The 20,172-nt window shown below is 44.2% G+C and overlaps 1 protein-coding gene across 9 annotated transcripts; it reads left to right on the top strand.

Moving 5' to 3' along the window:
• The first annotated feature begins 290 nt into the window (after positions 1-290).
• Positions 291-18,216, top strand: RNF20 (ring finger protein 20). 9 transcript variants are annotated; one of them, XM_075137196.1, is made up of 21 exons: positions 291-375; positions 2,863-2,922; positions 3,182-3,352; positions 3,488-3,655; positions 3,770-3,917; positions 4,079-4,261; positions 5,498-5,616; positions 6,482-6,628; positions 6,817-6,894; positions 7,202-7,321; positions 8,613-8,792; positions 8,987-9,122; positions 9,774-9,895; positions 10,211-10,608; positions 11,168-11,285; positions 12,858-13,007; positions 13,921-14,133; positions 15,251-15,376; positions 16,463-16,603; positions 16,940-17,041; positions 17,276-18,216. In XM_075137196.1, exons 3-21 carry the CDS (start codon positions 3,224-3,226, stop codon positions 17,450-17,452), a joined length of 2,955 nt encoding a protein of 984 aa, XP_074993297.1. In that variant the 5' UTR covers positions 291-375; positions 2,863-2,922; positions 3,182-3,223; the 3' UTR covers positions 17,453-18,216. The 9 variants fall into 9 exon arrangements, with proteins under 9 accessions (XP_074993297.1, XP_074993288.1, XP_074993290.1 ...); XM_075137187.1 differs by having other exon boundaries at positions 360-424; positions 2,867-2,922; positions 3,186-3,352; XM_075137189.1 differs by having other exon boundaries at positions 360-424; positions 2,867-2,922.
• The last annotated feature ends 1,956 nt before the right edge of the window (positions 18,217-20,172 follow it).

Genomic DNA, 20,172 nt, shown 5'->3' with positions numbered 1-20,172 from the left:
ACGGGACTGCCGCCGCAGCCGTTAGGCGACCCCTCACCCGCCAGCCGCCCTCGGCGGGAGGCCCAGCCCGCGGCGTCCTCCCGGGGCCCGGAGGAGCGTGCGGCGAGGCGGCACCGCCCGCCGGCGCTGGCTGAGCGGCGGCAGCCATCTCTCGTGCGGGTAAGGGCGCTGGCGTCAGGCGCCTCCGCGGCACCATGGCAACGGCGGCCATGTCGAGCGAGGGCAAGCGGCAGGGCGAGGAGCGTCCATGACGGGTGAGGGCGAAATGGCCGCCGGAAGGGGCGGTCGCCGATCGCCCCGGCTGAGGGGCGGTGCTGCGTGACGGCTGCTCAGCCACACACGGGATTGGACCGCCGGCGGCGGCCGCGACTTCCGGTGGGCCGGAGGAAGGTGGCGGCGGAGGTGGCAGCTGGTTGTGGGGCGCGTATGGGGGGTCTGTGGGGCGGCGGGGCCGGGCGGGTGTTTGGGGCGGGCCGGACCGGGAGGGGGGTTGCGGGGGAGGGGGGGGTGTCGGGGGCGGAGGCCCTGTACACCCGTGAAGGAAGGGATGGGCCTAAGGGACAGTACGTGCGGGGGTGTCGCGGGTAGCAGCGGTCGGTGTGGGGCTGCCCGGAGGTACGGCGGGGCACCGGCGGGTGCGGGGCTCTGGGTGCCCGGGAAGCAGTGCCGGAGTGCCCGGAGGTCCAGGTGTGGGCGCAGGCGGTGGTTGGTGGCGTGGGGTCAGTGGCAGGAACGTGGGGCCCCCCCTGGACGTGGGAGACGGGAACGGGTGTTAGGGCACGTCCCTGCGTGTTTGTGGGCATCGGAGGAGTGGGTCGCTACGTGTGCCTGGGGAGTCAGTGGCGGTTTGGAGTGGGCTTCTTGCTCTGTGTGGAGAGGAGTCTCTGGTGGGCGATGTGGAGCTTTGTGTACCCTGTGTGTGGGGGTGTCTCGGGGGGAAATCTCTGGGATTTGAATGGGTGGCTGCGACAGGTTTTTGGGGAGCTCCGAAGGGCTGTGGATTATATGAACAAAACATGAAAGTGTAGAGATAAAAATGAAATGTGGCTGCTGTGTGTCAAAAGTGGAATGGTGAGCTGTGAAAGGTTTCTTGACTAGAGGTGCCACGAGGGTGTGAAAGGGCTCAAACGCGGGTGGTGGGCATGGGTTGTAGATAAGTGGCTAAGTATTGGGCCTGGGGAAGTTTGCTCTCTGCAGGTGATTGATGGTGGTCAGAGTAGATGACTTTTGGCCAGTTGAAGGTGTGGGGAGTGCGAGGTCAAGGTGTATTTTGCTCTCTGTGTAAGAGGGTTTTAACCATAAGAGAGGGATTAAGATGACGCTGATTCCCTGGTAAGGGAGGACAGTCAATCTTTGATGACTGTGTGATCTGTTTGGGAAGAGAAGAATGTGAATAGCCTGGGACTGAGGGTAAGGTTGAGATCCTAAATGAAAGAGAGGGTCTTTGGTTATGAAAACTTAGTGGGTTGGATCCTGGCGTACAGTATATGGGGAAGTGAGTAGTGGGGAGAGGGGTAGCTAGAGCTGTGAGGGATGGTGTCAGGAGACAATGGAAGAAATATTTTGTCCGTGGACAAAAAGTGTGAAAGGCAATAGTCACTGGTGGCTCGCTGGACTGATAGGTAGCAGATGTTTTTAGTGACAGCTGTTTCCCCCAGCCCCTCCAATGGCCTAGTCATTCTAGCTAAAATCAATGCCCACTGAATTCCATTGCTAAAAGGTGGAAAACGGTTAAGTGGAAGTTGTCTTTGTTTATTTTTGAATTTTGAGATGTATTTAATACTTACGTTAAAAGACAGGCTACAGGAACACTATATGTGCTGTTTCAGCAATTCATTTAGAAATAATCTTTATATTGTTTTGCATATGGTGAAGGGCAATGCCAAGCTAAAATGCTTATTAAATGATAAGATTTGGCAAAGCAGTATACCAGCTTTATCTTAAAAATACAGTAGCCTTATTACTTTCAGTAGGACTGCTCAAGTAAAGCAAATACATAAGAACTGGCAGGTTCAGTCTGTAACCCTTAGTTTAACTATAAATGCCATTATAGATTTAAATGGAACAATGCAAATCTTACTTGTATGGTCTGCATTTCATTTACTTCTGGGTTTCATTTAGTTTAGAGGTAGAGAGACATCTGTGGATTAAGTTGGCACAGCATCAGTGAATGTGGGAGAAGAATGCTGCTTACATCTAATCAAGATCTAATTGGTTTTCTTTTCCATCACTAGCTGCTATATTTGTTTTGGAAACCCTTTAAGGAGATATTTGTGATTTTGCTAAATAGTATTTTAGGGAACTGCAAGAAATACTGTTCAAACATAAGACAAAACTGTTTTAATGCTGAGGGTCATCAGCCTACTGGGATAGGTTGCCCAGAGACATTGCCGAGTTTCCATCTCTGGAGGTACTCAAAGCTGACTGGACAAGGCCCTTGGCAGCCTGCGCTGGCTGACCCTGCTTTATTCAGGAGCACTGAGCAGGTGATCTCCAGAGATCCCTTCCAGCCTCAACTATTCTGTGATTCTGTAACCAGTAGTCCAGAGCTTTCCAGATTGCATTAACTTGGGGATAAATACTTTTCAAATATGTCTGTGTCTCTCCTGATATACAGCAAAACTCTTCAAATGGGTCTTCACAAACCTTAGCTCGGAATCGCTGTTCAGTTCCATAGCATTTGTAAGATCTCTATGTAGGCTCTTACAGAGCTCTTCTTCAAGGTGTTGCTGCCCTCGGCTTTAATTGACTTTGAGTGTTGATATAGTAAGAACAATTCGGTTGGTATGAAGTGAACTGGTGCCACATATACACAGTCTCAGCTGCCTGCTGAAGTCTAACCCAGATCATTTTTGTTAACAGAAAGATCAAACAAGCAGAGACTGAACTGAATGAAGATTTTCTTCCAAAGAGTGTGATAAGGTACAGTTCTTCCATTTTAACATTACAGAGCAGTGGATTTTTTTACCGATCAGCTTGCTGTTTGCAGTGCTAATCCTCGTGGTGTCTTGTAAGACTTAATGTTTGACCAGTATTTTCCAAAACCTTTTGAGTTATATGGTCTGTACTGTGTTGGGCATCTTGTTACCATGATGGATCAGTGTGTTAAAAACCCTAAACTGAGTTGATTGTGTGAGTGTGTGTTTCCTAGGTTTTTTTAAGAGTGTTCTTTAATGTTCAGGAAGAACTTAGGGAAGGCGGGAGTCTATATGCTTTGGCCACCATGTCTGGAATTGGCAATAAACGGGCAGCTGGAGAGCCTGGCCCTTCTGCACCTCCAGAGAAGAAGGCGGGGGTTGAAGATTCAGGGACCACAGTGGAGACCATTAAGCTTGGTGGCGTTTCTTCAACGGTATGTCTTACTTGCATACCCCCACTCAACTTCTTGCTTTTTTCCATCTGGAAAAAAACCAAACCTCTCTGCCTTCTGTATGAGCCCAATGATCTGGCTTGTGTGCAACGTGCCCTGACTTGTGCCTCTGCACAGGAGGAGATGGACATCCGGACCCTACAGACCAAGAACCGGAAACTAGCAGAGATGCTGGACCAACGGCAAGCCATTGAGGATGAGCTACGGGAGCACATTGAGAAGCTGGAGCGTCGGCAGGCCACTGATGATGCCTCTCTGCTGATTATCAATCGATACTGGAATCAGGTTGGTAACACACTTTATTTTATATACACTGTTCTCTTGTCTCTTCTTCTGTTCCACTGCACTCCTTTTATTCAAATCCATTCTTTGTTTTGTCTTGCCTATCCCAACATTCAGTTTGATGAAAATATCCGCATCATCCTTAAACGTTTCGACCTGGACCAAGGTCTTGGAGACCTTTTGTCTGAAAGAAAAGCTCTGGTGGTACCAGAACCTGAACCAGACTCAGACAGTAATCAGGAGCGCAAAGATGAGAGGGAACGAGGTGAGGCACCTGGCTGGGGACAGTCGAAAAGGTGGATTTTCAGCTGTAGACAATGTTGATGTCCCTTTCTAAAGGGTGACAGATGCTCTCTGATTATGAAGACTAGCAGTATGTTGCCTGCCTGAGCACATTTACTTTTTTGCACCTCTTTCTGTTCCCAGGTGAAGGACTGGAGCCGGCATTCTCCTTCCTAGCCACTCTAGCCAGCAGCACTAGTGAGGAGATAGAATCTCAGCTGCAGGAGCGTGTAGAGTCCTCCCGCCGTGCTGTTGCCCAGATTGTGACCATGTACGACAAGCTGCAGGAGAAAGTGGATGTGCTGTCCCACAAGCTGAATAGTGGAGGTATGACCGAGGTGGCTGATCCCTGGCTGATACTTAAGAATCCTCACCTACCCCCAGCTTAGACATGATTCTGCATTGTAAACATTAAGGCCTAGTCCTTCTCGTGCTCATTTATTTTCCAAAATAAATTGGCTTAGCTTTCCAAACTCTCGATAACCAAAACCTCTAATAAAAAGTAGTAATATATGCTGGAAGTGTATTATAACTGCCTCTAAATTTGAATGCTGAGAACTCTGCCCAGTGTGTTGGGCTAAGGAAAGGCTTGTTTCTAACAGTGTGTTCATGCACCTGAGAAGTTACGGATTACAGCTGAACCTTGCCACCCAGCTTCCTCAGCCACTGCATAAAAGGCTTCGTGCTTACAAGTGAGAAAGTGAAATCAGTATTGCAAACCGGTGTTGGACTCCTCTCTTGCAGTTTAGTAAAAGGTGTAGGAATAACCAGCTCCTCAGTTTCCACTGAGTTTTGAGCAAAATGGTAGCCATCTGACGTCTTGGTATGCCTAGTGTAGCTGTCAGTTTTGAACACAAAGCAGAATTCTGCAGAAGAAAGTCAAATGACTAGCTTCTGAAAATTAATGTAGCAGATTCAATTTTCACTCAGGTGACTCTCTGAAGAACTTTGTTAGCTTCAGTTTAGAATTTTAATCTTTTAAATGAAAATTTAGGTGGAATATCAACTCATCCTTGGTTTACCTTCTGTCCAGAGTGTTCTATATGCTCTGATCAAGGAGCTCTGGCAAGTCTAGCATTGGTGTAGCGAAGCATTATTGTCCTTGGTTGGCAGTCTTAACGTAGTGGCATTGGCATTAGTGCAGTGTAAGCCTGTACTCAGTTGCTGTAATTGTCATCTGGTGTGTTAGCTCAAGCCACCTGTTGTAGCATGCTTACGTGTGAATTTGATCTGCATTGGGGTGTCACTGGGTTACAAGCGTATGTTCTGTGTTCCTGATAACTGACACAATTGGAATGATCTCTGACATCAGGGGATGGTAACTGACAATCAGAAGCGTGTAGTATGTTAAACTGCAGAGCCTTTTGCTTAGTGAATGCAAGTCAAAGTTTTGTGTGGCTGGAGATCAGACCCTCGGGAACCACCTGCTGGAGAGATACAGTAAGCAGAAGTTAAAACCAGAAATTTCCTCTTCTGTTTTCTTTTTTCTCTCTTTGCTGTTTAAGAATTAAAAACAATTTTCCTTGATTTCTGTTCATTTCCTTTTCTTTATGCATCTTTCAGATATTTCATTGATGGAAGAAGCAGTCCTGGAGCTTAATACCTACCTCTCACATGAAAATGGACGGCTGCAGGAGCTGGCTGATGTTCTTCAGGAGAAGCACCGTATCATGTCTCAGGAGGTATAAAAAGGATAGAGAAAGAAATCTGCTTTGGGGTCCTGCTTAGAATAATTATTGGTTACCATAGTTTGGAAAGCAGATTATTGCCTTGGAGAGGGACAGGAGCAACACAGTTTGAAAGTTGCCTTCTGAACAAAGGTTATGGAAAAGGTGGTTGTTGTGGAGAACTGTGCGTAGATTTTCTGTGTAATTCGGATTGATTTGCTTGTTACATCACTGAATGAATGAGTATAACCAAACCAGTGAGTTGAATGGATTTAATTTTAGAAGAAAACAGAGCAGAGGAAGTGGTAAGGTGATGCTAAGGTCATTGTGTAAACATTGAGACACTTGATGTGACATCCCTGTCATTTCAAATTCCTTGGTTTCTCTGCATCATGTATGAAAATGTAATGACATTAATTGCAAGATGATCCCAGACATTAAAGGATTGATTCACAGTATTGGCAGTATTTGTTTCAGAGATTTCAGTTCATTTAAAAACTGTGTTAACACTGGCCTTGCTCAGTGTTAGACCACCAAACATTTCAGTGGTCTGTAGAGCAGTTGAACACATGGATTGAGAAGATTTAAAAGAAAAAATGCCTTTGAATAAGCTGAGGTGGCTGCCTCTGTACTGTGCTAGATATTACCAGCTTCTTGCTCTTCCTCCATTTTCAGTTTTGTCTTATTTTCATTACTATGTTGGGATTCAGCCAGTGTAAAATTCAGGACAGTTCATTGAGTAGTCTGTCGGCACAGCAAAAGATGGGTGGAAAGCACATGAATCCAGGGTATGATGAATAAGACAAAAATTAATACTGAGCACTCTCAGAAAACCTTGATTCTATTTAGTATGCTGGCTGAAACACCCTTTTAATTGCAGTTCTCCAAGCTGCAAGAGAGAGTGGAGACAGCAGAATCTCGGGTGTCTGTTCTGGAGACTATGATTGATGACCTTCAGTGGGATATTGACAAGATACGCAAGAGGGAGCAGAGGCTCAACCGGCACTTAGCAGACGTTCTGGAACGAGTAAGCACCATCCTCTTTGCCAGGGAACCAGAGAAATGGGTGTAGTTTTGAGATGTGTGACATCATCTTATGGTGCTTTGCTGTGAGGAGTGAGAATCTGTAGTGTACCATCTTTGGTCTTGAATATGCTATATCAGCAGTCTTGGCATTTAATTGAGTATTGATTAAATCTGTTGCCCTTTTTGCAGGTAAATTCCAAAGGCTACAAGGTGTATGGAGCTGGGAGCAGCCTCTATGGGGGCACAATCACCATTAATGCCCGAAAGGTAATGTCAGGGGCTTGGTTGTGGGCAAGGAGAAGAATAAAGTCAAGGAGAGCTTGTGTGTAGGGCCATGGATCGGAATAGAATTTAGATACCTCCTTTGCCACAAATCTGGATGACTCTGGGCAAGCCATTTTGTCTGTGTACAAGTTTCCTACTTATGAAACAGACCTGATGGAAGTAGACTGTCTCACTTGGTAATGTTACCTGACTTAAGTCTGTAATTTCTGTTACTGTATAAACAATTACTTAATTAGTACCCTCAGTAGGTACATTAACAGTAGGATTTACAAGAGTTTATCCCCAACAGTTTGAGGAGATGAATGCAGAGCTGGAAGAGAATAAAGAGCTTGCTGGGAATCGCCTCAGTGAGTTGGAGGAGCTACGCCAGGATCTTGAGGAAGTAACAACACAGAATGAAAAACTCAAGGTGAGACATCTGTACCTATTTGAGGATGAAGGTGTTCTGTGTGGTTGTTTGCCCTCTGTCTTGCTGTACTGTGTCTCTGGAAAACCTCATTAAGGCTATTCTATTCTGTGCTTGCTCTTTAGGTGGGTTATATTTTGTACAATGTACAATTTAGCAAGTTTGTGTGACTTACACTTGCAGTTCAGTGCATTGGTGACACCATGTGGTCATCGTTGGAAATTGTAATGGTTTCTTATTTCCTGTTTTCCATTTCTATTCAGTACATTTTAATGATGTGTAGTTAAAACTAATTTCACCTCTTCACAAGTATTGACCCCTCTTCCACCTTCCCGCTGCCCCGTGCAAGTGGAACTAGAGAACTGAAAAAATCGGGGAACTTGTGTGGGAGAGCTAGGCTCTTTCAAGAGTCGATGAACTTAAATCTTTCCCAGTGTGGTAGAATGGATAGGTAGGAAACAGTGTCTGAGTTACTTGAATCTTAAAGGTGGTAACACAAAAAGCTGTGACTTGATAGTAGATAAGTACATGATATAGAGAATAATTTAAATTTTATTTTAGTGATCAATAGATCTGTTAGCCTGTTATAAGAAATGTCTGAGCTGATAACCTAAGTTTCAGAGATGAGATTCCAGAAATTGTCTTGAGGCACCTCTAAATTCTGTTTATCCACATGAGTTTGTTTTGAGAGAAACACCATTTGGCTTACAACTTTCTTTTTCTCTTAGTGTTAAGCTGTACGTGTGTATATATGTGTCTGTTTCATTGCTGGTAGTCACAATCATTTGTTAACTTTTTTTAGTAAGGAAAATTCAGATTATGTACTTCTACTTTCTGTCATTTCTCTTCCTTTCAGTTATTATGTCTCTTACTGGTAGAAAGCTAACATAATGCCTACTTGCACATGTATTTTCTCTAGTTTTCTATCTACTTTTCTGTGTGTCCATCTTTAATGATTTAGGTGATTATGGTTTTGCAGTAAATCCATTGAAAAGGTATATCATGCTTTCTAAGCTCGTATCTTTGAGAGAAACTGTTGCAGAACCTGAGAATCAAAAACTCTTGTCATGTGACTATGCAAGAGAAACAGTCTAGTGCATATAGAGAAAGCATAGACTTGTTAAATTGATACTGAAGCATATCACTTGCATCTGCTTCACAGCGATGCTATTAAAGTTCTGCTTTTGCCTTTGCTTGTGGCAGCGTGATTCACTGTTCTCGTACCTTGCAAAACAGATATCAAAGACAGGGAGATAACTTTTCTTTATGTGGCATTTTCTTGCATCCTGACTAGGTTGAGCTGCGACGAGCAGTGGAAGAGGCTGTGAAGGAGACCCCAGAATATCGCTGCATGCAGTCCCAATTTTCTGTTTTGTATAATGAGAGTCTCCAGCTGAAGGCACATCTTGATGAGGCCCGCACTCTGCTTCACGGCACCCGGACCACACACCAGCGCCAGGTGGAACTAATCGAGGTAGCACCTCTGCTCCATCATACTAGGGAACATTGTCATTCTGTTGACCATCACTGCTGGGTTTGGGTGGCTCGGGAGTGCTCAGGAAATTTGTCTTCCTGGCAGTAATTCATCTGTTCTGGTACCTCATGTACATGAGGTGAGAGATACTCCAGGGTCACAGCACCAAGTTCTGTCCCCTTCTTACTCCTCAGAGGGACGAGGTCAGCCTTCACAAGAAACTACGCACAGAGGTGATTCAGCTAGAGGACACCCTGGCACAAGTCCGCAAAGAATATGAGATGTTGAGGATAGAGTTTGAACAGACACTTGCTGCCAATGAACAAGCAGGTATGGAGTTTTTCTGCTGTGCTTAAAAACAAATAACACCTCCCCCTCCAATGCCCATTAGAGGCTGCATTGCAGTATAACACCTCGTTTGATTCTTTGTCTGTTATTGTTAAATACTTGTTTTGTATCTCAAAAAACAAAGCTCTTCACGTGTTTTATGTTGTGTTATCTGACTTCCTTTCAGATACTGCAAAATACATACATTTTGCTAATAATTTGGTTTATGACAGAGTATTTTGCATCATTAAAAATTACTTTTGGGAGGATTCATTTACAGGTCTGGAATGACAACCTGGATAGGAAACCAGTAATCTTCGAATTTCATCAGAGGAAATAAAGACGTTATTTCTAAAGTAGCATTTAAATCATAGAGATTTCTTGTAGCATAACACATTTCCCTTAGGAATGTGTGAAAAAAGTAGTGTTAAGGGGAACTTAGGGCTGGGATTTTGCAATGACTTATGGTTGCATGTAAAACCGGCATGACTTTTTTCTGCAAATGTGTTGTGTTGCTCTGTTGTGTGGCAGAATGATAATAGTCTCAGTTTGGTTCTTTGTCATTGTCACTTAGTTTCTTCTCCATCTCCGTGAAGGTCCTCGCAGAAGTTGGCAAAAGTGTGGCTTCTTACAGTTGTGTTTCTGTTTTTGTAGGCCCAATTAATCGGGAGATGCGTCATCTCATCAGCAGCCTCCAAAATCACAACCACCAACTAAAGGGAGAGGTGTTAAGATACAAGCGCAAACTGAGAGAGGCCCAATCTGACTTGAGCAAGGTATCAGAGCAGGAAATGCCAGAAAAGAGCAGAAAGTGCTTAAGAAAAGGGGGAATGCTGTCACCCTTGCCTGCAATATCAACCTTTCTGATATGGCGTGCAGGATGCAATGTAATTTTTGATGGAGCTCTACACTCTACTGCTTCCACTTACCAAATGAATGGTCTTCCCTTGTAGCTGTATAGTGCTCCATGAAAAGTACTAGCAATTATGCAAGGGGCATGCAATCAACGGAAGGGGGATAAGGTAGATTTCTGGCTAAGAACTTAGTGGTTTGTTTTCTTCTGTATCTTCTTTCTTGCTATTCCACAACAGATCCGCTCTCGCAGTGGTAGTGCTCTCCTGCAGTCCCAGTCCAGCACTGAAGACACAAAGGAGGAACCTCCAGAGATCAAACAGGAACCTGATGATCCTTCTGCCCAAGTGTCTGTCCCCAAAACTGCTTCGGAAGATGTTAGTGAAATGAAGGCCAGGCGAGATGAAGAGGAACGGGAGCGAGAGAGACGGGAGAGGGAGCGGGAGCGAGAGAAGGAAAAGGAGAAAGAGAGAGAGCGAGAGAAAGAGAAAGAAAAGGAAAAGGAACGAGAGCGGGAAAAGCAGAAGCAGAAGGAATCTGAGAAGGAGAGAGAGTCCAAAGAGAAGGAGAAAGGGAAGCATGAAGATGGAAGAAAGAAGGAAGCTGAAGTGATCAAGCAACTGAAGGCTGAGCTCAAGTAGGAGTTGTTCTCCTTCCCTTTCCTGCTTGAGTAGTGCCCAAACTAGGGTGTTTGTGTGAGATGACTTGTAGCTCGCCTTTATGAGATTAGCTTCACTGAAGTGAAGTGAGAGGTTTCTGGCACCCTCTATATCCGTAACATTTCTCCTACAACAGCCTAAAGCATGAATTACCAAACCAGATACTTCATGGTGTGGGTCAAGTAATCTTTATTTGTTGCTGTCATAACAATGGCATAAAGTTTTACAGCAGCAGGTTATTAATAAAGGGCTCAGTAGTCTTCCCTGTCTTGGATCAGTACCAAAGCAGAGATGGATAGTTTGTTGCTTACTATTAGGTAAGCGTCCCCAGCCCACTGCTCTTGGCTTTTCAACCCATGTGCCTGAACATGTTTCCTTTCAGCCTCCAGCCTGTACTCGTTGGCTATTTTATGTTACCAGGGTAAGATGAGCCAAGGGTGACTCCATCTGCATACCATGTGGGAGGTGGAGTGCTGGATATGTAACAGCGAAGCTTTCCTGCTGTGTTCTCATAGTTGTCTATCTCCCTGTCTCCAGGAAAGCCCAGGAGAGCCAGAAGGAGATGAAGCTGTTGCTAGATATGTACCGCTCTGCCCCCAAAGAGCAGAGAGACAAAGTGCAGCTGATGGCAGCTGAGAAGAAGGCAAAAGCTGAGGTAAATCTCATTTCTCTTCCCAAAACTTCTTTTCAGATACTCTGCACTTGAACTGTGTTGTTTTTGTCTTCAAAACGGGAGATTGTTCCTCTTCTCATCTTTGTCACTTAGAAGAGAGATTGGAATGGTCTGGAGAGATGAACAGGGAGATTTTGGGTTGTCTTCCTCTGGGAAGGGACGATCCTTTTTCCCAGGCTGAAGGACATGGCTCCCACTTTCTCAGTTGCAGATTCAACCAGTAGCGAAGCTGAGCATATGTCCCAGAGACGTACACACACCAAGGACACTGACACGGCCAGTCAGACTGCCTCAGACAAGGTGCTGCCTTCAATAGCATGAACATGTACGACTCATAAAACATAACCATAGACAAACAAGTCCCCTTTCTCCTCTTCAGCTGGTAGAGATAAAACGTCAATAGTGCAGGCACACGCACAGCAATCTCTAAGTTCACAACCACACACACATTCGCAGATCTCTCAAGTACCAGCACAGCCCCTCTGTCTGGTGCCCCTGTGATCCCGGGCCCTCTTACCTTGTTCACATACAGGTTTCACCTGTAGCTAGCACTTATTCCATGCAGCACACATACACATGGGGCAGAGAGTTACATTACACAGAAGTTATGAAAATATTTAAGAAGAAGATACAAGAAGATAGGACAAGCTGTGGTGATTATCCACAGGGCTGAGCCAGACAAGTGTGTACTGCCCTCATTTTACATGTGACTGGCTCCTTATATACCCTTCTCTGTCTTACCCCAGTTTGTTCATCCTTGCTCTCCCTGCCCCTGCACGTCCCTCCTGGGTTTGTACAGCTCTGTCGATTCCCACAGCCCTCCCGGTCCACGATCCACCCCTGGTTTACAGTGTTATCAGTTGCAAAGTCCAGGTTGATCTTCCTGGAAGTGGAGCCTGTAGTTTCTTGGTAGCTTATCAGCTATTGTGACTGGGGAGGCTTGTTTCTTGTCTTTGTCTCCATGTTTGTTTTGTGAGGTCTGTGTCTCTGTATATTTTGTTTCTGATTTCCTTCTTCCCCATCCCGCCCCCCCCCCATTTTCCCAATTGACAGGGTCCACAGTCAGATAACCTTGCTGGAATAAACGTTCTCACACTCTCACATGCATGAATGACCAGGTTTGGTTCTCATCACTGCCTCCCTTATCATTTGTCTGTCAGGTTTGTGTCTCTGTATGTTTTGTTTATGGCTTCCTCCTTTTCTTATTATCTTTTGTATTGAAAAAGGTCCTTGACCAGACACCCCTAAAGGAGCAGATGCTCTCCGTCCACATACCTTTCATATACAAGTGCAAAAGACTGATGTTCCTACTCTGATAAAAGATGCTATGGAATTTTCAAAGGTTTTGAAATCAAGATCTTGGGCTTACAGTCCATCTTAATGGCCCATCTGCCAGTAATACACTATCCTGTCAAGATGAGATGGGTTTTCTTTTCCCATGCTTTGAAGGCAGTTTCTCCAGTGTTTCAGAGAATTGTGGGGAAAATGGGCTCTTAACAATGTTCAGGCCACATACTTGTGTTTAGTGTCGTTTCTGTTTTGTCCCTGCTGTAGCTGGAAGAACTGAGGCAGAGGGTGAAAGAATTGGAAGACAAGGAGAAAAAGGAGAGTAAAAAGATGGCTGATGAGGATGCCCTCCGCAAGATCCGAGCAGTGGAGGAACAAATTGAGTATTTACAGAAGAAACTAGCCATGGCTAAGCAGGTGAGAAGTTTCTGATGAGTTCTGTCTTGGCTGGAGCACCTGGGAAAGAACTGCCTTCAGGTTACAGCCAGGAAGATTGCCCGAGAGAAGGAATTTCTGTCTCTGTATGTGCCAGAGATGTGAGTTTTGTCCCTGTTTATCAAAGGGGAAAAAACCCAACTAGCCAAAAAACCAACAACGATCAGGGTGGGGGGTGGTGGGGAATGTTTAATTGTTTGTGGCCTAGGTGGAGAGCACAAAAGAGAGATGGCTGCATCAGCCTTCAGAGGAGAAGGTTAAAATTTCTTTTCAAAAGTATTATCTGCACAGTTCGTATAATTAATACATGTGCATGCTACCGTGACATACCTTCTTCCACAAAAAAGGGCTTAATCTAATGGTAAGAGAGCAGGACCACCTCAGTAGGGGGGAGAGGCAAGCCAGTGACTTGACATGTACTTTTTTAGAATTCAGATTCTTTTCCTTATAGTACAGAACTGTTCTATCTTGTCAATTACTCCTTTAACGTTGAAGTGGCCTAAATGAGTTTAAGGGGATTGGCAGCCTGTTAGTTGGAAGCTGTTGAGTTGTCCACATGTAGAATTCTTGTCCTGGTGTATGTGACAGCTATTCAGCTAGCTGCCTGAAGTTGGCAGTCGGTTTCTGCCCAGTTCTGGCAATGACTGTGTCACACCTGATTTTGCCAGCAGACAAGCCACAGTCTGTGAATGCTTGTAGAGATGACCATCTCTTTTCTACACCTTCTAATTCAGGGCATCTCTGCTGTAGTGCAGACTTCTGGTTGCTGGGAAGATACTGTTCTCTGATATCTTCCTTCATCTGTGCTAGAATTGGTGTCTCTGAGTAAAATGTTCAGGGTCATTGTATGGGGTACAGGAGACAGTTTTGCCAGAGTCTCTGCATTCTTTTGCAGGAGGAGGAGGCTCTGCTGTCAGAAATGGATGTCACAGGCCAAGCCTTTGAAGACATGCAGGAACAGAACATCCGCCTGATGCAGCAGCTGCGGGAGAAGGATGATGCCAACTTCAAGCTGATGTCAGAACGCATCAAGTCCAACCAGATCCACAAGTTGCTGAAAGAGGAGAAGGAGGAGCTGGCAGACCAAGTTTTGACACTGAAGACACAGGTAACCAGGGAGAAGGAGAGAGGGCAGCAGAACTGATGGAGGAAGGTGGAGGTGTTGTGGGTTAACTCTGGTAGGCAGCTAAGCTCCATGCAGCTGCTTGCTTGCTCTCCCACAGTGGGATGGGGGAGAGAATCAGAAGGGCAAAAGTGAGAAAACTGGTGGGTTGAGATAAAGACAGTTCAATAGTTAAAGGAAAGCTGTGCGCACAAGCAAAGCAAAACAAGAGATTCGTTCACTGCTTTCCATGCAGGCAGTTGTTCAGCCATCTCCAGGAAAGCAGGGCTCCATCATGTGTAATTGTTATTTGGGAAGACAAAAAGCCATCATTCTGAACATCCCCCCGCTTCCTCCTTTCCTCCAGCTTTTATTGCTGAGCATGATGTCATATGGTATGGAATATCTCTTTGGTCAGTTTGGGTCAGCTGTCCCAGCTGTGTCCCATCCAGCTTCTTGTGCACCCTCAGCCTACTTGTTGGCGGGCAGCATGAGACACAGGTGGTCTTGATGCTGTGTAAGTACTGTTCAGTAATAGCTAAAACAGTAGTTACTGATGCTGCTTTGGTCCCAAATACAAAATATAACACCATATGAGCTGCTACGAAGAGAATTAACTGTATCCCTGCCAAAATCAGCACAGGAGGGAATGTTCCCCTAATCAACTTAGGTATGCTGCATCAGACTTCAAAGGGACCTGTCGTAGTAAGAAACAGAGACTGCTGTGTGAGTATAAAATGTCCTACAGGTTTATTGCTATGGAGCGCAGGAGGGAGAAGGAAAGTAGGCAGTCATTTTCCTGTTGTAATGGTACTTCTACATCCTTGGAACCAAGGTGGGGCCGTTCACTGCCTTGCAGCAATTCTCTAAGCCACCTTCCGAAAAATAAGACATCTTTGTTGCGAGTATTTGACTGCTAAGTTTTAAAGTGTTTACCAGAGAGGTCTGGATACAGCTCTTAGACTGCTAGTGAGTCTGTTCAGGGAGAAGAAGGCAAGCTGAAGAGGTGCTCCTTGGTGATGGGGAGGCAGGGATAGTTTTAGCATGCAGCTTTAGTGACAACTCCGAAGACCTGCAGAACATGCATTTCAGTCCTTCTGGACCTCCTCTCTCCCTTCCCAAGGTGGATGCCCAGCTGCAGGTTGTACGTAAGCTGGAGGAGAAGGAGCACTTACTGCAAAGCAGTATTGGAACAGGCGAGAAAGAACTAGGCCTCCGAACACAGGCCCTGGAAATGAACAAACGCAAGGTGAGTGATTGCTTGATTTCCTCTTGGATTGTAAGATGGAGTTGTCTTGTGGGAAACATAGAAGGCTCCTAGCTCTCATTGATATTACGGAACCTGATACTCCCTGGTTTTGGACTAGTATACCAGAAGGCGGAGGAGTCCTGAAGAGACAACTAAAGAGTTGTAGACTGATGTTTCCCTTGATAAGGAGGAGCAGGTCATAGGTGTTTCTGTCAAAGTCTGATTAGGGAGCTAAAGTAAGGTGCCTTTAAAAGGAAACTGATTGTGAAAGACGAGGCAGCAGCCACATGAAGTTAACTGAGGTCAAAGCTTTTATAGGAAAGATGTGGTAAGTAAAAGGAAAATACGGCTGGGGAATGTTAAGACCTTTAACTAATGTCTAAGATCAATAAAGTAGGTCTGTTACAAGTAAAGTAAGACTAAGCCTCATGGTTGATGCTGCCTTTGTTGTTACATCTTCAGTAGAAATACAGGAATGACATTAAATCAGACAGAAAGGAAAGCGGAAATATCACTGTGAAGAGGAGATGGGGGGAATTCAGCACAATCGCTTCTGCTTAATGTCTCAATCCATGGTATTGAGGAAACTTGGCTAATAGATTCATTGGTGCAGGGACAGCTAGAAAGTGATACAAGAAATGGTGAAGAGAGAAAATGATTAAAAAATAAACACCTATCTTGCAGTTCTGTCTAGTTCAGTTAAGGAGCTGCCTCTGAACAACTTAGTAGAGAAAATGTAAAAGGTGGAAGGCTGAAAATACTTGAAAAAGTAGAGAATTGCATGGTCATTAGTATTTTTCTAAGTGACATGTATTGCAGTGTGACAGGGGTTGACTCTACTGAACAGGAATGTTGAAGCTAAATGATTAGAATTTGTTAATAATAAGATATTTTGCTGTTGAAATAATGTTTAGGGAGTAATTCCAGTTATTCCATTTGGAAGTACCAAAATTAGATTGAAAAAATAGGTCTCCAGCAGCCCAAGGAGTATTCTGTGAGCAGTCTTGGATTGCCAGGCAGAGGGACTAGAATTCACTAGAGCTCTTTTTCTATGTTTGGTATGTCTATACTGGTTTTCTTTTTCAGGCCATGGATGCAGCCCAGCTTGCGGATGATCTGAAAGCCCAACTAGAGCTGGCTCAGAAGAAGTTACATGACTTCCAGGATGAGATCGTGGAAAACAGAGTAACTAGAGAGAAAGAGATGTTCAACTTCAAAAGGGCTGAGGTATACACCTCATGCATGATCCTTCAATATCTGCCTGTCTCCTTGTACATTGAGCTTGGAGTGGGTTTCAACTACACTACTTTTTTGGGGGTCCAGTTTCACTTTGATTTCAGCTTTATCAGGTCTTGGCTCTTTCAGGTTTTATCCACTGATAACTGACAATACATGTGGCACCAGATGATAATGTGATCTGTCTTAATTCTGTTGGACTATCAGGGATAAAAGTATGGGTGGAGTGACTTAGCCAGGTGTACTGGTGCTAGTTCTCTTTGGTCCCTGAAGAAGCTGTGGCAGAAAATATACTGCTCATTTATTTAGTCTCTTGTTTTTATGCAGGAAGATATTTCTAGGTTACGCAGGAAGCTGGAGACCACTAAGAAGCCTGACATGGTTCCCAACTGTGATGAGATATTGATGGAAGAAATCAAGGATTACAAGGTGAGTAGCTGTCTCTATCAACTTACCTCTTTAACGCTACTTTAGTCAAAAGGCTGTGTAGTCATGTTTTCAGCATTTGACATCTCTTGTCTGTACTCTGGCATTGTAGCCCTATCTTGCATTGAAGAAACCACCTTCTCCTTGTGAGGAATGGACAGACCTTCATCTTCAGTCATCTTTTAACATACCTAGTGCAATGCAGTCGGTCCTCACTACAATGTTTCTGTCTTGCAGGCCCGCCTGACCTGCCCATGCTGTAACATGCGCAAAAAGGATGCGGTGCTCACAAAGTGCTTTCATGTCTTCTGTTTTGAGTGTGTGAAAACACGCTATGACACCCGGCAGCGTAAGTGCCCCAAGTGCAATGCTGCCTTTGGTGCCAACGACTTCCATAGGATCTACATCGGTTGATTCTTTCCACTGGAGATGGAAAGTTGCTGCTTCTGCTGACTACCCAGTCTCCCTCACTTTCTGTGATTGTCACCTTTGGGGCAGTCAGTGCTTCTGTCAGCTGATCTGCAGTCTCTTCTGGGAAGTGTGGTTAGGGTATGGAAAGAAACAGATTCTGGATCTTGGTTCCTTTCTTGTCCCTTTTCTTTTATTCTTGCCCTTGGTTTTTGTGGATTCTTCGTGCCTGAGAGAAATTTTCCCATCCATCACTTTCACACTGCCAAGTTGGGAACATCTAACTGAAGTCCTGCCTTGATGGGATGGAAGCTGTCTTGCTGTGGATGTTAATTATTAAATCCCATCAAGGTATGGTAGTGTTTCTGAGAGTGAATAGTTTCCCTGTTAAAGGACCAAACAACGAATGAAGAGGTACATCTGTAGACTTCAGTGGAGTGACTCCTTAGACATGTATCTTCCTGAGTCAGGGCAAGAATCTGTGAAGGCTGGTGCATTAGTAAATGCCCCCAAATTAGTAAATTACCCCCAAAAGCAAACGCACATCTCAGTATCCAGAAGAGGAGAAACATAAGACATTGGCAAATCTTTGAAAATAGCATTCCACTGATGAACCCTGGTTGATGTGGACATCTTCCCGTAGGTTGAGGCATTGCTGTCACTGTCCTTAGTTTCCAGAAAAGAATTTGTAGGGGTTACTTTGTTGCAACTTTGCCACAAAGATTAATCTTGTAATGCACAAAATCTAATAAAAGCTGTTGTCCAGGTTATTTTTCTGGTTTTCTTGCCTCTAGTAGTATCTGTCTGTGCTCCTGTCCTTTGTCCAGTCATTAGAAACATTTTTCACAAGCTTCAAGCTTCTAAAGTAGAGAGATTAATTTCTTCCTTCCTCTACTTTCAGAAAATAGTTAACTTAAACAGCTTTTGTCCTTTTGGCTGTATCTTTACTACCTTATTCCTGACACCACAGAAGGGCCAAGGTGCTGGATTATTTATGCAGTTATTTTGTCATGGCCGCTGGGAATTTTGTGAAAGGACATGGAATAGGCTATAGTCTCTATGCTCCCTGTAGTGCAAGGCTGTATTTAGGCCGCTCCTAAAATCAAAACGCTAAGTCATTTATTTACAACATTCCTTCATAGGGCATAGTGTTTTTCCTGTAAGCTTAATTTTCTTGGAAGGTGCAACTGTCAGAGATTTGAGTCATCTGTGTCCCTTCCCTGAATCACAGAATCTGTATTACCTTCCTGTATTCACTGTAGAAAATAATAGGAACAATAGCAAAGTGAAAGCAATTAATTGCAGACTGTCTTATAGTATGCATTATTATTTTTATCTTTCTGAAAACATTCAGAAAATATGAATTAAACCTTGTAAATTATGATGAATCCTGAAACGTGAGAAGGAACACATGACCCTATCTTTGCAAGGGGGAGCTGGGGTGCTGAGAGTTTGTGGTACGGCTTAGTTCTGTTACAGCATGTGTAGAAGAAATGAAAGCAAAACGCTCTCTGCTTTCACTGGAAGTTGCTCCCTGGGTTACAGTTCGTGATGTCAAATTGGAGAAAGAACGGTGCGTTAGAAGTATTAATGCTGATGGTAGATTTTGTGGTACAAATGCTTGTTCGTCAAAACCAGGACCTGAGTCACCAACAAACATTGGATCTTCAAGCAGCTTTGCTATAACAGCAGTCTTCCTTTTACAGGTGTGAACAACAATCTGAATTAAACAGCCCTTGTAGAGGTGCAAAGCCCCTTCACCCTTTCCCAGTCAATAAGTCACATCACCTTTCTACTGACAATCAGGCTTGAAACTTCTGTGTATGTACTGGCAGTGTTGGGTTCACTCTGGTCACGGTAGGAAACAAACACTTGAAACAGTCTGGTTTTGTTTCACAGATGAGGTTTGGAAACTCCTATTTTCTCTGTCCTCACCAAGAAAAATGTATTTTCTTATTTTAAAATAATATTTTATTTTAAGCTCAGGAAGCCCTGGAAGCTCATTTTGAAAGAGACTAAATTTCTCTCTGTGCTTACAACTTAAACATTGAGAAACAGTGACAATCTTAGATGGTCTGTTTTAACTTGCCAGAATAAGTGGAAATAATTAAAAGTTTATCAAGACTAGAAGTATTTTGGGTTAAAAGAAGGGAAGGGGTGAGAAGTATTCTTTATCAAAAATCTCTCTAAATTCAGTGTCTGAGCCAGAGTAATGAAGTGTAAACAAACAAAAAGCCTCATCTACAGTCTCCAGGGCACCCTCTTATCATAGCCAATCCTCCCCCCGCTTATGCAGTCTGCAGACGTTGACATGTGTGCGATACTCCCCATCCCCTAGAAAGCTACAGCAATCTTTTTTTCTATCTCCTATGGAATCAGGCTGGCGCAATATTTGAATAAGAAAATAACATGCCAAAACATGTCTCTTTTGGGCAACAATAACTTGGACCTTCTCCCAAAAGGCTTCTGGTTGGTGCTGCAGTAATTTGGAGGAATCCCTATTCTACATTTGACATGAGAGTAGCCCCTAAGGCACCCACCAGAAATAAAGATTTTTGCTTAACGTTAATGATTAGGTGGTTGACATTTTTTCACTTAATTTTTTGTTTTTAAATGAAGAGTGATTTGTTGAAAGATTGGGTGTTTGGGTTGGAACTTCAAACTAAAACACATTTTTGTTTAGGATAGCACTTTCAATTTTACTTTTTAAAAAAAATAGAGATAAG

The sequence above is a fragment of the Calonectris borealis genome, chromosome Z (genome assembly GCF_964195595.1).
Source record: "Calonectris borealis chromosome Z, bCalBor7.hap1.2, whole genome shotgun sequence".
NCBI lineage: Eukaryota > Metazoa > Chordata > Aves > Procellariiformes > Procellariidae > Calonectris > Calonectris borealis.
Note: the sequence above shows the minus strand (reverse complement) of the source record. Positions and strands in the feature narration are given on the sequence as shown.

Bases quoted from the DNA above. Each gene is read 5' to 3' on its own strand.
- RNF20 (XM_075137196.1), top strand. From the start codon at position 3,224: ATGTCTGGAATTGGCAATAAACGGGCAGCTGGAGAGCCTGGCCCTTCT. The intron at 8,793-8,986 runs GTAGCACCTCTG...CTTACTCCTCAG, and splicing joins GCCAGGTGGAACTAATCGAG to AGGGACGAGGTCAGCCTTCA. The intron at 15,377-16,462 runs GTGAGTGATTGC...TTTCTTTTTCAG, and splicing joins TGGAAATGAACAAACGCAAG to GCCATGGATGCAGCCCAGCT.